The sequence below is a fragment of the Manis pentadactyla genome, chromosome 1 (genome assembly GCF_030020395.1).
Source record: "Manis pentadactyla isolate mManPen7 chromosome 1, mManPen7.hap1, whole genome shotgun sequence".
In the NCBI taxonomy this organism is placed as follows: Eukaryota; Metazoa; Chordata; class Mammalia; order Pholidota; family Manidae; genus Manis; species Manis pentadactyla.
The window spans coordinates 200430139-200446748 of NC_080019.1; the positions used below are offsets into that span (position 1 = coordinate 200430139).

Sequence of the window (16610 nt, forward strand, 5' to 3'; positions counted from 1 at the left end):
TGCTGCAGCTCCTTTGTACCAAGACAGTGTGAGATTTTCCCCAGTGTTGGGTAGGAGCGAGGAAGGCCTAGTTTCTTTACCCATCATGCTCTAAGAGAGCCTGTGAGCAACACCTGGCAGCCTTGCTCCTGCAAGGATGGTGAGCAGAGGGGTAGAGAGAATGCCACTCATGCACCCTTCCCTTCCTGGTGTCCCCAGCTTACCTTTCCTCTCAGCTCCAGATTGCTCTCTCCCTTTGGAGTGACTCAGACTGCAGCCATTCTAGAAACTGGGGTGTCGGGAAGCTGGCCCCTTTGACCTCCAAGAGCTCCTGAGCTGCCCAGGCAATGTCTCCAATGTTCCAAGACGGTCATTCTCTGCTCTGGTGATGCCTTAGACCCCCCTGGGAGAGCTAGAGCTTTAAAACATCCTCATTCATGCCCTGGCCCTACCTTCATCGTCCAGATTCACTCGGCCTAAGAAGGCACTGGTGCTTCCCAAAGCTCACCAGGTGATTTGAGTGTGCGGCCAGGAGTGAGAACCACGTGCACGTGCACATGATGATGAATCAGCGAGGCCTTTGTTTTAGGGCACCTTCCAGAATGAGGAAAGGAGCCAGGGATCCTTGTGTTCCAGCATCCAAGGCCCTGGAAGATGACAGGTTCGCAAGAGACAAGCGTTAGTGGGCACAGAGGTTTATTTCTATTCCTGCTCTGCGTGTTTCTGTGTAGGAAAAGAGAAACGCTTCTACTTTCTTAACCAAGGCCTGAAGCCTGTGGAACCTCTCTGCGCATGCCCTTTATTACATGCACGTGAATATGGTGACTGGGAGAAACTGTGGATGTCATATCCTTTCGAGAAGCCACACCTGGATCTAGAGGAGGCTGGGGCTCCCTGAAACAATGTGGCCCCTAAGCTGATCACTGGAGGGCCACAGGTAAAGGGCAAAGGGCGCCAGGTTATGGACAAACGCAGGTTACTAGTTAGCACATAAGCCAGCCAAAAGCCAGCCCAGGAATTAGCTATGGCTTTGGGGCACTGATTTTGGGGGTCTCAGGGCCAAGGCGAGCCAGGCCTACGGGGACTGCCAGAAGCAGCCTGGGGTCCAGACTGCTGGGCTGCCACTCTCCCCACTGACTTCTAGGTTCAGCAGTGCTGGGAAGACTGTCAGGAGTGTCTGCTTCCCCATCTGGGGCAGAAAGTTAGTAGGAGGGCAGTGCCCCTGGCAGTCTGAGTGGCACAGGGCAGTGTGGGCCCAGACACCAAGTGGGCCTGGGCTGGCTCCCTGTTCTCATGGGGCATCTCCTTCCAGGCTGGGTTCCAGGAGCAATTTGGTGACGTCTTACTGGCTAGCTGCCTCTCGGTGAGCAGCAGGTTTCTACCAGTCACGAGGGAAAACCAGGGAGCCAAGTGAGGGGGGGGCTCACAGACTCACAGGGCAGGTGGACCTGAATGTGGAGGGGTCTTTGTGGCACTGGCCATGTGCAAAGAAGGATGACCAGGGGTCTGCACACTGCGTGTTTAAATTCTGATAAGGTCCTGGGCAGACAGGGTCGAATCTGCACTGAGGTCCGAGGCTGCTAGGGGCCAACCTGGAGCCGCAGAGGTGCCCTGTTTTACTTGTGGTGTTTCCTGTGATCTGCATTTTGACTACTGCAATATTTAGAAAACAAAACAAGAGATTATATACTTTAAAACACTGGTTTTTCACTTCTCAGAATATCTCGCAGCCCTGGCCTACCTTCTGCTTGGCATGGCTGTGAGGGCTGGCCTCAGTTGCCCCCTCATGGGCCCACCGTGTCCTCCAGGTCATCAGTCCCTCACAGATCACCTCTTTCATTTGTATTACCTACCTGGCCAGGTAGGCCTGAGAGTTTGTGGACCCTGGGACACATAAAATAAATGCTTTTATGTGGGGGCTTTTTGTTTGTTTTATGTTTCCTGGGACAAAATTTGAATAGAAAAGCATCCCAGACAGAGGAACAGGGTGCATGGGCAAGATAGGCCCTGAGCTGTGGAGCCTGGTGGCTCTACATGTGAATGTGTCCCCAGTGGTTTTATAATCAGAAGTCTGGGAAGCATGGTCCCGTGTCCAGTGTAGCCAGGGGGCCATGAGGATTCCAGAGGCCCTGAAGGTAACATCAACAATGGTGCTACATGCAGTAGTCAGTGGAGTGGTTCAGAGGTCACGGTGGAAGCCAGCTCTGCTAGTTGGCACTGCAGGAGATCAGCTCTGGGCCAGCTTTCACTCAGATGACCCTGGAAGTCAGCTTTCAGGCCAGCCTGGCCAGTAAGTATATTTTACCCTCGTGGTTCCTCCAGTGGGCCTCTGGGCCTCTGGGGCTCTTCTAAGGAGACCAGCAGTTGGTCTCTTTGGCAGGATTGGATGTGGCCTAGCCTGAAGGTGGCAGGGACCACAGGTGGGTGCTAGAATGTTTTTTCAGCCTCCCAGGCAGAGATCAAAGACAGTGGTCGGCTTTGCAGAGCTTCTGTGATGGCTTGGCCAGTATTTGTGGGAGGAGAAGCAGTCCTCAAAGCAGAAATGCCTTCCCTGGGGCTTCTATACCGGGCGAGGTCCACTTCCGCACCCCTCAGCCTCGCAGCGGCTCATTACGTAACATCCTCTCCGAGCTTCCCTTATCGCAGCCCCCGTGCAGCGGAGGCGGCAGCTGAGAGGGATCTGCGCACGGAAAACAAATCCCTGGGGCCTGGCTTCGGCCCCACCCCCGATAAACGTTAGCAAAGACCTTTGCTGCAGGATAGCTTTTATGCATGTCCTGGACTACTACCAGTAAGAATGCATCGTAAGAATCCCTTTGTTAAAATAGAGATTCCCAAGCCCCTGCCTGGCGTGCTGAGAGCCCCTTCAGGGACGGGAGTCTGGGAGTCTGCACGTTAATAAGCATCTCCGGTGATTTTACGATCTGACAAGTCTGGGAAACACTGGACCCCCGAGCCCAGAAAAAGCGCGCGTCCCCGGAACCGCGCGGGGTGCTGCAGGGCGCTCAGCTTCCGCGAGCGCAGTCGCCGGTGGGCTATTAGGAAGCGGGGCGGAAAAGCGAGTGGGTCTCCATGGAGACGAGGGGCGGGGTCGGTGATGGCGTTAGGGGCGGGGCGCGCGCCCAACGCCTAACGGCCGCGCCCAGTCGGGTGCCGGGCAGTCTCGCCTCGGCCTCACGCGGCGCTCGCTGCGCTGTGCAACGGGGCGGGTAGGGAGGGAAGCGCGGGGAAGCCGGAGAGCTGACAGGCCGCCCTGCGCCCCCGACTCGGGAAGGGTCAGGCCCCCCGAGGGCCCGGGGCAGGAAGGGAGGGATGCGCGGGCACCCCTCCGCTGCGAGCTCCCTGGGCGAGTAGCCCACTCCCACTCGAGAGGCGTTGGCCATGGGCGCCTAAAGGTGCCGCAGGCTGTTGCCCTACTCTGCTCCGCACTAAGACCGAGCAGGGCACCATCCCTCTAGGGGCACACATTCTCCGGGAGGCAGCATTAAACCGCTCCCCGACACTCACAGCGATCTTTCCACAATTGACCCCGGCCTTGCTCGTTACTTTCCTGAACTGATGCAACGTCCGCACCCGGCGTTTTTAACGCTAGGGTTGAAGATTTTGCCCTTCCCGAGAACCTTAATGCTCCCAAGACCACACCTGGCATGCATGTTCTGCCAACATCCACACCAGGCCACCCTTCGGGGGGCACCGGCCTGTGCCAAGCAGGGGAGGTGATGGGCTGAGGAAACAGGCCGACACCCGAGACTCCACCGCCGCCCGTGAGCTCCTTCCCGGCTCGAGGGCAATCCTAAAATGTCAGGCGGGAGGGCGGCAGAGATGCTGTCCCGGCCTGCAGGCGGTGCACACTCGGTTCGTTTGGGGCAGAAAATATCAGGCCAAATCTCTGTACTCTGTGAGGGCCCTTCACATTTCATTTATTCAAACTGTGGGATTCATATAGAAATCAAATATAGGGATCAAATATATAATCATATATGACTTGATTATTTTTCCTGTAATACCTGATACGTAATCAAGAACAGAACAAACAAGACCAAACAGTTTCTGTGACCTGAGTATCCTTGCTATTGTTTCAATACCATGTCAGACGTCACGCCCCAGGAGACTGGAGACTGCTGAGGGTTGGGTTTAGACTTAGTTAATAATTTTGTATTAAGCCCTCCCCCCAAAGAATTCTATTGTTAACATTTATTTGCTCACTAAATACGAAGGGTGCCCTCTCACCACGACTCTTGTGCTGTCAAGCCTCGAGTCCCCCAGCCGGTCCTTTCAGATCTTCGACATCTCATCCTGTGTCCTCATCTGTGGGTCAGAAGCAGGGAGGGACCGGCACAAACAAATGTTTATTGTGAATCTACTATGTGCCAGCCACAGAGAATTTGGTGATAGACATGTGACCTTTGGGCAAGGTAGAGAGATGCAGACACAAATGCCAAAACTCCAAGTAGTGATTAGGTGCTATGAAAGAAAACATGGAATAGCAATGGTGAAAGGTTGGAGTAGGTAACCCTACTTCAGATGGGGTGTTTAGGGAGGTCTTCCCTGAGGAGGTGATACTGACTTGATTGGCAAAAGCTGGTGGGGGGAGTGGCCTGTGAAAGTCCGCGAAGAGAGGAACAGCTGGGCAAAGGCATTGCCCTGGGGCCAGGCTTGGCAAGCAGTGAAGGGGAACGAGGCTGGCAGGGTCAAGACCCCATCAGGCCTCTGGGCCATGGGGAGACCATTAAATTTTATTCTAAGTGTGACGGGAAGCTGTCCAAATGTTTCAGCAGAGGTGGGCAGGATCTGACTGGGGCCTTTGGGAAAACCTAGGCCTCTGTGAAGATCTGGCCACAGGCAGATTCACAGTGCTGTTTTCTCAATCTTCCGGGGCAGATGGTGCCAAAAGGGCAGGTCCAAATGCAGTTTAAAGTCAGACAAGTGCTCGGCTACTTCACCGCTCCCCTTGAGTTAAACAGCTCTCTTGGCTATTCCCGCCCAGGCCCTCCCTTCTGATGCTTGCCCCGTGCACCCAGAAGGGTGGCACACGGCTGAATCCCTATCCCCATCCTGCAGCTTCTTGTTTGCACTAGCTCCCCACACTCAGCTAACTGGACAGATGAGCGGGTCAATTGGGGCAAGAATACTGGACTGGGGTTCAGACTTGGAGTATAATCCGGATGATCACGTCAGCCTTACTTCTCTGGATCTCAGCTTCTTTGTGTAAAATGGGGCCGGGCAGACAGGCCAAGACAGGACCCTTCCCATTCTACCCCTCGATGGCCCCAAAGCATTCCTCTAAGGCTGCCTCTTTCAAGAATTATTACCCGATTAGCATGAATAAAGGTACACATTTCTGAGAGCCATTTATGTCAGGCTTCAGATTAGGTATTGGTTTGATGGGTATTTTTTTTCCCCTTTCATAAATATAGTTCTGAATCCTTATGGGCGCCAGCAGTTGACTCATTTCCAGATTCTTGTTATTCAATGCTACACAAGACAGACAAGGTCTTGGGGACGGAGGGGGTACAGATATTCAGCAAGTAACTGAGAGGTAATTTACCTAGGACCTATCCTGTAGGTTTTCTACAGGATATCAGGATGAGGACTGAAGGAGCTCGGGGCGTAGGGCTGGGGGGGTGGGCCTGCTGTGTTCATGCAGACACAAAGCTCTGCTTCACCTTTTAAAAGGCTACTCTGGCTGCCTCTAAATGAAGAGAGGATTAGGTTGACCTTGGGGGGCCAGCAGGGCAGGGGACACAATGGAACTGTATGGAAATGGTGATGGCATGTGGCCATCTGAAAGCCACCCCATTTTACTGCTGCCCACCTAATGCAGCATAATGTCCTCACTCTCCAGGTGCCCCTCAGATGAAGGCTGTTAGGGAGCCGAACTGGGCTTGAGGGTGGGCACCTCACATCAGGAGGAAGCTGAGGACAGCCGCTGACTTGTTCCTTAGTAGAGAACTTTGTATCCCCAAGGCTGGGCAAGCAAATAACTATGAAAATACTGTGAGCCTTGCAAAGGTCACCATAGGTTTTCCACTTGGTTTTTCTAAGGTGTCACAAGCCCTGTGGAGCCCCTGCCTGTCATGCCAGGAGGTCTAGAGGGCCCAGGGCACAAACACTTCGAGTTGGGACCCAAGGAGGATCAGGGCTTGGGCCAGGAAGCTCAAGCACACTGAACCACACCTGGGTTTGAATCCCATCTCATTCATTTAACAAATATTTATTGAGGGTCTACTGTGTACCAGTCCCTATGCAGCAGTAAGGCAGACAGGGTCCCTGCCGTAGAGAGACTGACAGGCCTGAGACAGGATTATTTCAGAAAGTGACAGGCTGGCAAGGAGACAGCTGAAATGAGGAAAACAGCAAATGCTTTGCCTTTTCCTAGCCAGGTGGCATTGGGGATATGACCCAATTTCGTATGCCAGTTTCATCTCCCAGACAGTGAAGGTGGACATGGGAATGCTCACCCCTGGCAAGTGGGCTGCTGTGGCATCCCCGATCTGCCTGCTGAGCGTGGGGCTGGGGAGGCACGTCCCCACAGCTGAGGCGGCTTGTAAGCAAGGGAGATAGGCTATGGTCCCTTTGCCTGGCCTCGGCCCCGAGGGGTCCTGCCACAGCCACCTGCGCAGGATGCCCCTGCTGACCTCTCCGGAAGACTCTGGGAGATTGTTTCTCTGTTTGTTAGGTACTGTCCTGGTCACCGAAGCCCCCTCTCAGAATGGTCTCTAGATACTATCCCAACTCCTGGGCCTCAAACCCTGGGGCTTCTGAAGAGATGCCCAGCTCTACAACGGGTCTGAGGCAGAAGCCAACTCTGCCCTTACCCGGCTGTGGACTCCGAGACCTGGAGGGGAGGCTCCTACCACAGGGCCAACACTTCCTGGAGGGGACAGGCCCCAGGGCCCTTGGGAGCACACACGGGCCACCACCCTCTCTGAGCCTGTAAACTGGCATTCGGGTGGGAGAAGGTTCAGGGATGTGCCAGGAAACCCTCAGCCCCAAAGTAAAGGAAGGCCCTGTGCTGAAGGCAGCCGCAGCGGGGGCTGGGAGCCTCTCGAAGCTCCTCTGGGCTTCTCGCCACTGTTCCCACCCAAGAGTGAGCCTGGGCCAGAGCTCCCAATTCCGTGCCAAGCACTTATCTGAGGGTGGGGACTGGAGAAGTCATTTCCTAGTTTCTGCTGCTCACTCCCTCCATCCGCTCGCCCTCATCCCAGCTGGCCATGCGCACACAGGCTGGAGAGCCAGGCCGAGACCTCAGGAGCCCCAGGACCCCAGGGCAGGTGGTCAGGTCTCTAGAGAGCACAGAGCCGACCATGAGTATTGCCGCAGAGTTGGAGATGGAGGCTTCTGATGGGAAGAATGGGAGATGAAGTTAGAAAAGCAGGCAGATACCTGACATGAAGTGGGCTTGGAGTCAGGTCCCTTTCAAGCCCCTGAGAAAAGCTGCTGGGCAAGACTGCCCTGGCCCAGAGAGGGTAGTTGGGCTTGGACTGATGGCAGCATCTGAAATGGGGTGGGCGGCTTGCAGACCAAGCTGGGTGGAGTCACAGAACAGGAAAGAGATGAAAAAGGAATCCTGAGGTACAAGTGCTCCCACCTGAGTGATGCTGGTGCTCCAAACAGGACCCAGCTGGGGGCAGAGGCACAGGGACAGCCTCACAGGGCTGGGGACCTTGTTTTAGCTTCACACGCTTCTGTTTGGGTGTTATACCCTGAATCTAGTAAGAAAAAAGAACCAACAGGCTTTTAAATAAAAAGAGAAACAAAAGGCCTAAGGGAAGGCCAGCATGTCTTCCAACAGGCCTGGCCCACCCCTGCTGCCTCCTGTGCCGCGGCTCAGACCAGCCATCATCACGGTCCTTGGAGCACTGACAGTGTGGCGGTCAAGTCCTTCTGGAGATGGGTGACTGATCTTGTTCAAGGCAACAGGTCCAACCACCCACAGCATGGTCAGCATTTCAGGCCCTATCTCTAGGTTGGGCATTCTTAGTGGGCACCCACAGTCCCCGGGGCGCCTAGGTGACATCCTCGCTGGAGGCCCGATGCAGACGTGTGAATGTGAACCTGTGCAGCTTGATACTGAGGGCTCATCCCTTAACGTGATTCTGGGTGAAATCAGCACTAATGCTGTGTCCCACACAGGTCTGGTTTCTTCCATGAAAAACCCTACTTGAAGTCCATTCTTTTAAAAATGATTTTCTATCAGAATCCTCTGGGGACTCCTGCTTTGAGGGCACCCAGGACATGGGAGCCTGCAGTTGGGACCCAGCCCCTACAGGCTGGCAGGAGAGGTGGAGGTGGGAAGGCAGCCAGCCCTCTTGCCTTCTCAGCAGCTGAGCCTCCAAGCACTCTGATTTCTCTGTCTTTTTTGCATCTTCTGGGCGTCAACTCCACTGCTTCTTTGATCTCCAGCAGTCTGCCCAGGTTTTCATCACAGCCACTGGCCCCTTGCGCTGCAGTGGGTGAAGGAGCCTGATCATCCCCATTCAGGACTTCACAATATATGTTTGCATGTTGAAGGCAACCTTCCCCAAATTCTCCTCTGGTGAATTTCCCACTAAATGCTGAAAAGGCCTAAAAGCCTCTCTTTGCACATTTAAAATACCAAACTGGGCCCTGTTGTCCCCTCTTCCAGTCCAGGCCTAAGCTGGAGCCAACCTCTGGGTTTAAAACACATTTTCGGGAGGCAGACTGGCCCGCAGCAGCCTGGCCCAAGCCAACGGGCCTTCCTTGGTCAAGGGCCCTCAGGCGACAGGGCCGCTGGACCCCATCCCTGAGGCCGGTGGCTCCTGTAGTATCTTTCAGCCTCCCACACTGGGGGCTCCCACCCAGGCCTCCAGCAACCTTCAAGGCAGAGGAGCCCTGTTGAGCTTTTGTGCACATAATGCCTTTTACAGATGGTAATACTGAGGCCCACAGAATCACAGGAGCCAGCCCAGAGCCCAGGGCTTTGCAATAGCAGCCCAGAGACTTCTTACCAGACCAGCCTACTCCTCCCCCAGACACACGGGCCTCTGTTGTGTGTCTCATGGACCAGCCAGGCTATATTCCTGTGGGTCCATCTCCTCTGTTCAGTAGTCCAGAATCAGAATGGTAAAGCTGAAGAGTCATTCAAATGACACACGTCCAACCCCTTTTCACAAACTGTGGAGCCCAGGCTGGGCGGTTTAGGGGGCATGGGGTGGTCACACATGGGGGTTGCAGGAGTGCCACGATCTGAGCCAAAGCAGCAGCTCCTCACTCCCAGTCCACCTTCCTGTTTTTGTGCTGCAGGCAAACCTGAGTGGTGCCCAGGCAGCAGTGAGCAGGACTGTCTGTAGGGCAGGGTGTACCCCGGGTTGGAGCCAGCAGGCAGCAAGGCAGACCGAGCTCTGCTCTTTAAGAGAGCAGCCAGTACATGAGTATATCAGCAAAATAGGGTCAGATGATGGTAGGGTTCCAGGGTAGCAATTCTAGGGAGGTGTTTTAGTAAGGGGCTGGGAGATATTTACAGATTGAGATCTGAATGAAAGGAGACAGACACATAGTACATGAAAAGGTCCTGAGCTGGGAACTCCTGGGTACACGAAAGGAATAAAAAGGCAGTGTGGCCAAGTGCAGATTTATCCTAAGTCTGATGACGAACCACTGGACGCCTGCTGGAGAGACAGGCTGCTGGGGGTCAGCCTCGTGTTAGTCGCGTCCTCTGCTGCCATGTGGAGAGGCCTGGGGAGGCCAGAGTGAAAGGGTAGGGGGCACCGCAGCCTGAGGAGGAGAGGCTTGGGGGAGGTGGGACCTGCCTGGGGGTGGGCCTAACAGAAACCAAAGGTTTGGCTGCAATGGTAGAGGGGAAAAAATAATCCAGGGGTGGGGGGGTGGGATCACACGTGCTTTCTAACCAGAACTGTCTGTGAAACTCTGGGAAGGGACAGGTTAGGAGTTCTGGTTTAACCATGACACAGAAGAAATGGGTTTCACATATCCCAGTGCAGACGACAGCGAGTAGCTGGATGCCAGAGCCTGTTGGTCAGGAGAGGGGCAGACGTCAGGGCTGGAGGAAGAAACGGGGCATCGTCAGGGTGTGGGTGGTGTCTGCAGCCCCGGGACTGGACCAGCTCGCCTAGGGACAGAGGGTCGTCCTAGGTTAGCACCCTCAGGAATCAGGGGCCCCGAGCTTCCTCCAGACTGGCTGGGCCGGGGCCACTTTCAGATGCTCCTTTTTCTTGATTTCATCATTTTTCGTTGGCTACTTGAGGTCTTCCCCACCTCTGGTTTCCTTTGAGGGGTGGCAGGGGGCTATCTGGGGGTGTGGGGTTTGAGAAGTAGCCCTGAAGACTGGCAGGAGGCCAGCCATACAGCCCTAATCAGACGGAGGCACCAACGCCCCTTCCCCTGGCCTCAGTTTGCTCCTCTGTACAAGGACAGTGGGATGAACCCACTCGGTCTTGTCAGCTCCCAAAGCCTAGAATTAATCTTCCTGAGCCCAGGTCCACAGGAAGCCCCATCTTGGCAAAAGCACCCCCTCCCCAGGCAGCCACGGAGCTCCCAGGCTGTCGAGGACTCTGAACTGTCTCCAGCGTCCTCCCCCATGGCTTGGGCCACACCAGCCTGCCTGCGGGGGTCCCCCTATCACTGCTCCTCAACTCCAGTTGCGGCAGGCCTCCCCCACGGCTGGAGAGCCCTTCCTGGGACGCACGCTGGCCACACCCACTCCCTCACTGACCGGGTGCCAAGAGCCCTGCCAGGCACCCAGGGGCGGCGACTGTGGCTCAGGCCCCACACCTTCAGCCCCCCAAGTGATGCTGGGGTTCTTGTTTGTGGAGCTGAAGAATGAGCTTCACAGTCAAGGTAGGAGAGCAAGGTACAGGCTTTTATTAAGAGATAAAGTGAAAGAACAGAGCTCCCGGCTAACGCCGGGAGGGGACAAGAGAGTCCGTCGTTGGTGCATTGTCTAGCGGGTTTTATAGGCAGTTGAGGATTTTTCGAGAACATGAAAAAACTTAGGGGTGGGGCCTTGTTAAGTGGTCTCTGAATATTAAAAATTAACTTAACATAAGGAATTTCCTGCCTTGATTTCCCTCTGGGACACTGGCACCTTGGTCTGGGAGCATATCAAAAGGCTGCCTGCCCAGCCCCCAAGGAGGGCTGAGGTATTGTCTACTTGCTAAAGAATTCTGCCTCTTGAACTTCCTGGGTGTTAAAATGCAATTTTATCTTTAAGATGCCTTTTACCATGCCGTCTACAACTGGGTCTGCATGCTAAGTTAGTTGCTCAGTTTGCAGAATCACCCCGTCAGATTTGAAGGAGGAAAGACAGCACATAGGCCTGGGCCTTTTAGCATGCTAAAGTGAATCTTACACATGGTTACAAATGATTAGCATAATAAAACATGTGCTACTCTTCTTTATCTGGGGAACATTAACTGATTTCACTTTAGAATGATTCTAGAGCTCAATGTTTAACATAGAATTTTAGCAGGGGAGTTTCTTTGCATGTAGTTACATTGTTCTGACTGCAAATATCCCGCCCTGCCCCCTCCGGAGGCCCTCACCTTACTTTGACTACATCTAGGGTCCCTGTCTCACCAGCACGTGGAATCTTCCCATTTCTTAAAGGGAAGTCTGAAAGCAGGGCTGCATTTTTATCTGAAATCGCCCAGAACTAATTTGTTGTTTTTTAAAAAAAAAAATCAATGGTGGAAACAAGCAACGTCCAGCCAAGGGCCTTCTGGCGGGGAGCCAGGCCCCTGGGGCTGTGCACTGCGCCGGGACTGACCAGGACTCCTTCCCGAAGCCCTCTCCTCTGGGGCCGGCCACGCCTGCTCTCCCCCACTCCTCTCGGGCCATTCCCCTTCTGTCTCCCAAGCTGCCGTCCTCCTTTTCCTGCCGCTTCCACCACCTCTACAATGGCCCCGGAAGGTATCCCTGCCCCGGATGCCGCTGCAACCAGCTCCAGACTCACATTTCCAGCGACCCCTCCCGTGACGGCTGGACGAATTTCATCCTGGGTGCACCCAAGCTGCCCATGCCATGCCTCCCCATGGCTATCAGCTCTGTTCTCCTTTTGACCTTTCAGACACCCAAGCTCAAGCCCCTTGGGGCCAGTCACCTGGCTGCCTCCCCTCCACCTGGTGCCCCAAATCCGGCTTTCTATGGGTGTCCCCTTTCCACCATCTCCACACCACGGCCCGCCCGCAGAGGGCCACCCTACCACCTTCCCAGTGTGCGACTGCTCATTCTTCGACGGCTTCTGCTCCGCGGCAGGTACTCCTCTGTGGGCCACACGTCTAGGCAGCGTTGTTTCTCTTCCTGCACTGCCTGGTTCTACGCACCCCAGCCCAGCATGCACACACCCTGCATTTTTGCAACTGAGGTCTTTGCTGCACCCATGTAGCCCCTGAGGAGCCATGCAGCCCTTAGTTGGCCCTTCCTCCTCCCCAGCGCCACTCCCAGGGCTCAGCACCCTGGCCATTTCAGAATCCCCCCCGTTAGGAAATTTGGATGGTCTTACCCTCACCTTGGCTGACGTCTCACACCCTGGAGGATTTCCTGATCATGGACAGACGGCGCACGCGCCCAGGGTCGTCCTCTCTGGGAGAGGGGCTTGGCCTTCTTCGCAGGAGCCCCGGCTGCAATCTACGTTCCTTCTCCTACGGGGAGAAGTCTACTCACTGCCCCGAGGGCCCAAGCCCTTTCCCGGCTCCGTATACCCCTGACCTCCGTCGCAAAACACCGCCTTGTCTCCTTTTCCAGGCCTCGATTTCCTCCATTCCTGCAGTTTCCTCACAAGCTTGTCCTAGGGCAAATGGGGTCCGTGCCAGCGCTGTGAAAGGGAAAGGGCTGAGCGCCGACAGCAGGGGAGGGGCCTGATGGGGCAGAAGGCACCGAAACACCCCTCCCCTTTTCAGGGCCTCACGGCCTCCAGCTCTCCCTATCCCTGAAACCCCAGTACTCTATAGCCTCCCCTCCAACCCAAGCCTCCATGCTCGGGCCACAGGGGACTGTTTATTGTCTGTGCCCCTGACGCGGCCCCCACGTCCAGGCCTCAAAAATCATTTACCCCAAAGGGGTCCGCTCTCTCCTCGGAGTGCCCCCTCTGCGGTCTCAGCCTCCCCAAGCGGAGGCTTCTCTGGCTCCGAGAAAAGACTGTCTGACATCTCTGCATCCCACTAGAGGGGGACCCAGAGGAGCTCATGGACGCCAGATTTCCGCAAGCCTCCGCGGAGGTACCAGGAGTGGGGCTGCCGCGAGAGCTCCCTGCAGGACCTCCTAATTGCCCTCCGGGGAGTCGAGGGGGAGGGGTGTGGCCAGGAGCGAACAGCAGTTCCCCTCCTTCTTTCCTCCCTCCTCCCCCATCCCCGCGGGACCTCCTCCGGGGGTCGCAACCTGACGCCCACCCTGCCCCACCCTGGAGCCGCCATTTGGTTTTGGGGGAACGGTGGCAGCTGCCTGAGCACCACAAAATGGGGCACTTGGAAGCATCTGCGGCAAGCGGGGTGGCCGGCTAGGAAATGTCCCCAGAGAGGCACTACGGTCGTCCCCGATTCTCCCGAGCTGTGCCCGGGCGCCTGAAGCTAACAAGACCCCGGGCGCGGGGCTGGAGGGCGCCTTCCATTCGCTACCCTCCTGGACTGGGGCGGAGACCCCCCTCGAAGAAGCCCCAGCTCACTTACCATTGCTCCGTCCGGCCGCGGGAGGGCGCGCCCTGTGTTAGTTCGGACGAATTAAAGCTTGTTCTGCGGGCAGGCCGGGGGCCTCCCGGACTTGGCCAGGGCTTGGGTGCCCGTGGCGCACTCTTGGCTGCCAGGCGCAGACCTCCGGGCCGTGGGGCCCACACCCGGGCCCGCGCTACTCACGCCCAAACAGGGTGCCCCCCTCCTCTCGCGCTCCCGCAGCCTAGGGTGCACTCCTCCGTTTCCCTTTGCCGAGCCCTTCCCGGGCGCAGACCGCCTCTCCGCGGTGCCGCGGGCTCGGGCCCCGCCCGGGGCGCTCTGCTGCGGGCGCAGGGGCGCAGGGCAGGCGCGGTCCGGGAAGCCAGCGGCCGGCGAAGGGGCTTCAAGAAGCACAAGTTGGCGCTGGCTCCGGACCAGGCTGTTGTTGTTCTCAACGTGGTCCGCCACTGAGCCATAAAAGCAGAGCGGGGCGCTCTCCTCGTCAGAGCGCAGCGCGCACGCCCGGCAAGCTTCGGGGCTGGTGGTGGCGATAACGGCAGCAGCGGCGCTCCCGGCCGGTTTCCCTACTCCGGCCCGACCCCTACACTTCGATTCCCTCCTCTCCGGTCCCCTCCGCTCCGGCCCCGGCCTGGGACCTCCGCTCCGGCCGGTCCGCCCCCGCCCCAGCCCTGCCGCCCGGCCCCAGGTCCGGCCGCGGCCGCTCCCGCCTGGAGCCGCCGCGCGCCCCTAGCCCCCCGGCGCCCCCTCGGCCCCTCGCCTTCCTCTTCCCGGCGCGGCCCCCGGGCTTCCGCGCCCCGCCCGCCACCAACCCGCTTGCCACCATGTCTGTGGAGCTCGAGGAGGCCCTGCCGCTGACGACCGCCGAGGGGGCGGGCAAAAAGGCCAAGGCCGGCGGCTCGGCGGTGCTGTCTCCGTCCAAGAAGAGGAAGAATCACAAGAAGAAGAATCAGCCTGGCAAGTATAGCCAGCTGGTAGTGGAGACCATCCGCAGGTTGGGCGAGCGCAACGGCTCGTCGCTGGCCAAGATCTACGCGGAAGCCAAAAAGGTGGCGTGGTTCGACCAGCAGAATGGGCGCACCTACCTCAAATACTCCATCAAGGCGCTGGTGCAGAACGACACGCTCCTGCAGGTGAAGGGCACCGGCGCCAACGGCTCCTTTAAGCTCAACCGCAAGAAGCTGGAGGGCGGCGGCGAGCGGCGCGGAGCCCCGGCGGCCGCCACCGCCCCGGCGCCCGCCGCGCACAAGGCCAAGAAGGCGGCCCCGGGCGTGGCCAGCCTCCGGCGCGCGGACAAGAAACCCAAGGGTCAGAAGCCCGAGAAGCGCTCGCACAAGAAGGGCGCCTCCTCCAAGAAGGACAAAGGCAACAAGGCTAAGAAGGCGGCGACCTCTGGGGGCAAGAAGGTGAAGAAGGCGGCCAAGCCTAGCGTCCCCAAAGTGCCCAAAGGCCGCAAATGAGCGTGCTCTCCTGCGGGGTCTTTCCAGGTTTTGGTTTTTTCTACCCCAAGTGTCTGTAGATTTTGTACGGTTATCCCGGCCCGGGCCGCCGAGCCCGCTCTGAGCCGCAGGGAGGGGCCCCGGGCCCGCGCCATCCTTTCTATGTTCCTCCCATCCCCCGCTGTTGTAGCGTGTTTTTTTTCCCTTTAGATTTTTGAAACGGCCCTGGCGACGCCTCTATTGGCTCTCGCCCTTAGCAACGGCTATCGCCATGGTTACCGGCCTTAAGGCGCCAAAGGCTGTGGCTCGCCCGCTATCCCCGGCGGGGGCCGCGGGTTGGTCAGGCCTGGGCGTGCGTGGATACGGCCGCTACGCCGCCCTTCCCGGTCACCCACCTTCCCCGCCTTTGGGTGCGCGACAGTCGCTCGGGGCGCGGGGCTGTGCGGCGCTACTCTTTATCCCGTCGGCCGTTTGGGGGGGCACAATAAATTTTTGAAACCTTTGAACCGCTCTCGATTTCTAAGTGGAATAGGGTTGGGCGTGGTCGGCGCCGCAGCTCGGGTTGGACGGTGGGCCCCAGCGTTCCTCAAATGCGCGGGTTTACGAAGAAGGCTGGGGCCTTCGGCCCTAGGGGGAGACCGGGGGGAAGGGGAAGGGGGGAGCGGGCTGGGTGATCCCTGAAAAGAGCCTCCAGCCGGATCTGTGAGCAGCAAAGATGCTGGAGACAAGCTGGTTCCAACAAGGACCCATCTTCCATGGGTGGGGGCTGAGGTGACCACAAGGTTTACTGGTCAGGGCCTCTCAGCTCTTAGGCCACACCAGCTCTTGGCCTTTGAAGAAGTTAATTGTTCTGCGACAGGGATAAGGGAGATGTATATAGGCCTTAGGCTCTGGCTCACCAACCACAACCCAAGTGTGTTCTGAGCGAAGCCCTGATCCTCCGTTGAACTAACCAGGATTGCACAGGGGCCAGGAAGGTTACTGGGTGGAATGACCCGCAGCTTTGGGATACCCTGGTGTGCAGCATATAGAATAGTTGTTCATCCAGTTGGGCACTAGGCTGAGGCCTATCAATGTTCCAATAAAGAGAACCCTGCAAAACACTGGGGCAGTTGGAAGCTGGGGAATGTTCTACAACAGTGGGTATATCCTTGTACCAAACTGGGCAAGCCTGGGCTGGGGTTAAATGCAGGTGGTCTTTTTGATTCCTGTGTTGAGACTACAGGATGGGCGCAAGGGCAATAGCAGGTTCGTGGAACTCTGGAGCATCACTGGAGAAGAGCCCCTGGCTTGCGAATACCCCTGATGGCCTGGCAGTCACTACCCTCTGGCATGTAGGGTATGGTCATAGTGCAGACCCCTCAACCACCCACAGCTCAGGAGGAGGTCCACTCCCTCTGCTGGGGGGCTCCTCCCTGGGGGAACTACAGGGTTAACTGCCAGAGTGAAACCCATTTGTCCCGAGCTGGACCTGAGCTCGCAGCCAGAGGCAGAACCAGCATGGATGCCTGCCCTGCCTGATCTTCCCGGTGAGCAGGGAGCCAAGCCA

The 16610-nt window shown here is 57.2% G+C and overlaps 1 protein-coding gene across 1 annotated transcript; it reads left to right on the forward strand.

The window, feature by feature from the left end:
- Window positions 1-14030: 14030 nt before the first annotated feature.
- Window positions 14031-15567, forward strand: LOC118925583 (histone H1.10). The gene has a single exon (XM_036911541.2). It carries the CDS (start codon window positions 14447-14449, stop codon window positions 15080-15082), a length of 636 nt encoding a protein of 211 aa, XP_036767436.1. The 5' UTR covers window positions 14031-14446; the 3' UTR covers window positions 15083-15567.
- The last annotated feature ends 1043 nt before the right edge of the window (window positions 15568-16610 follow it).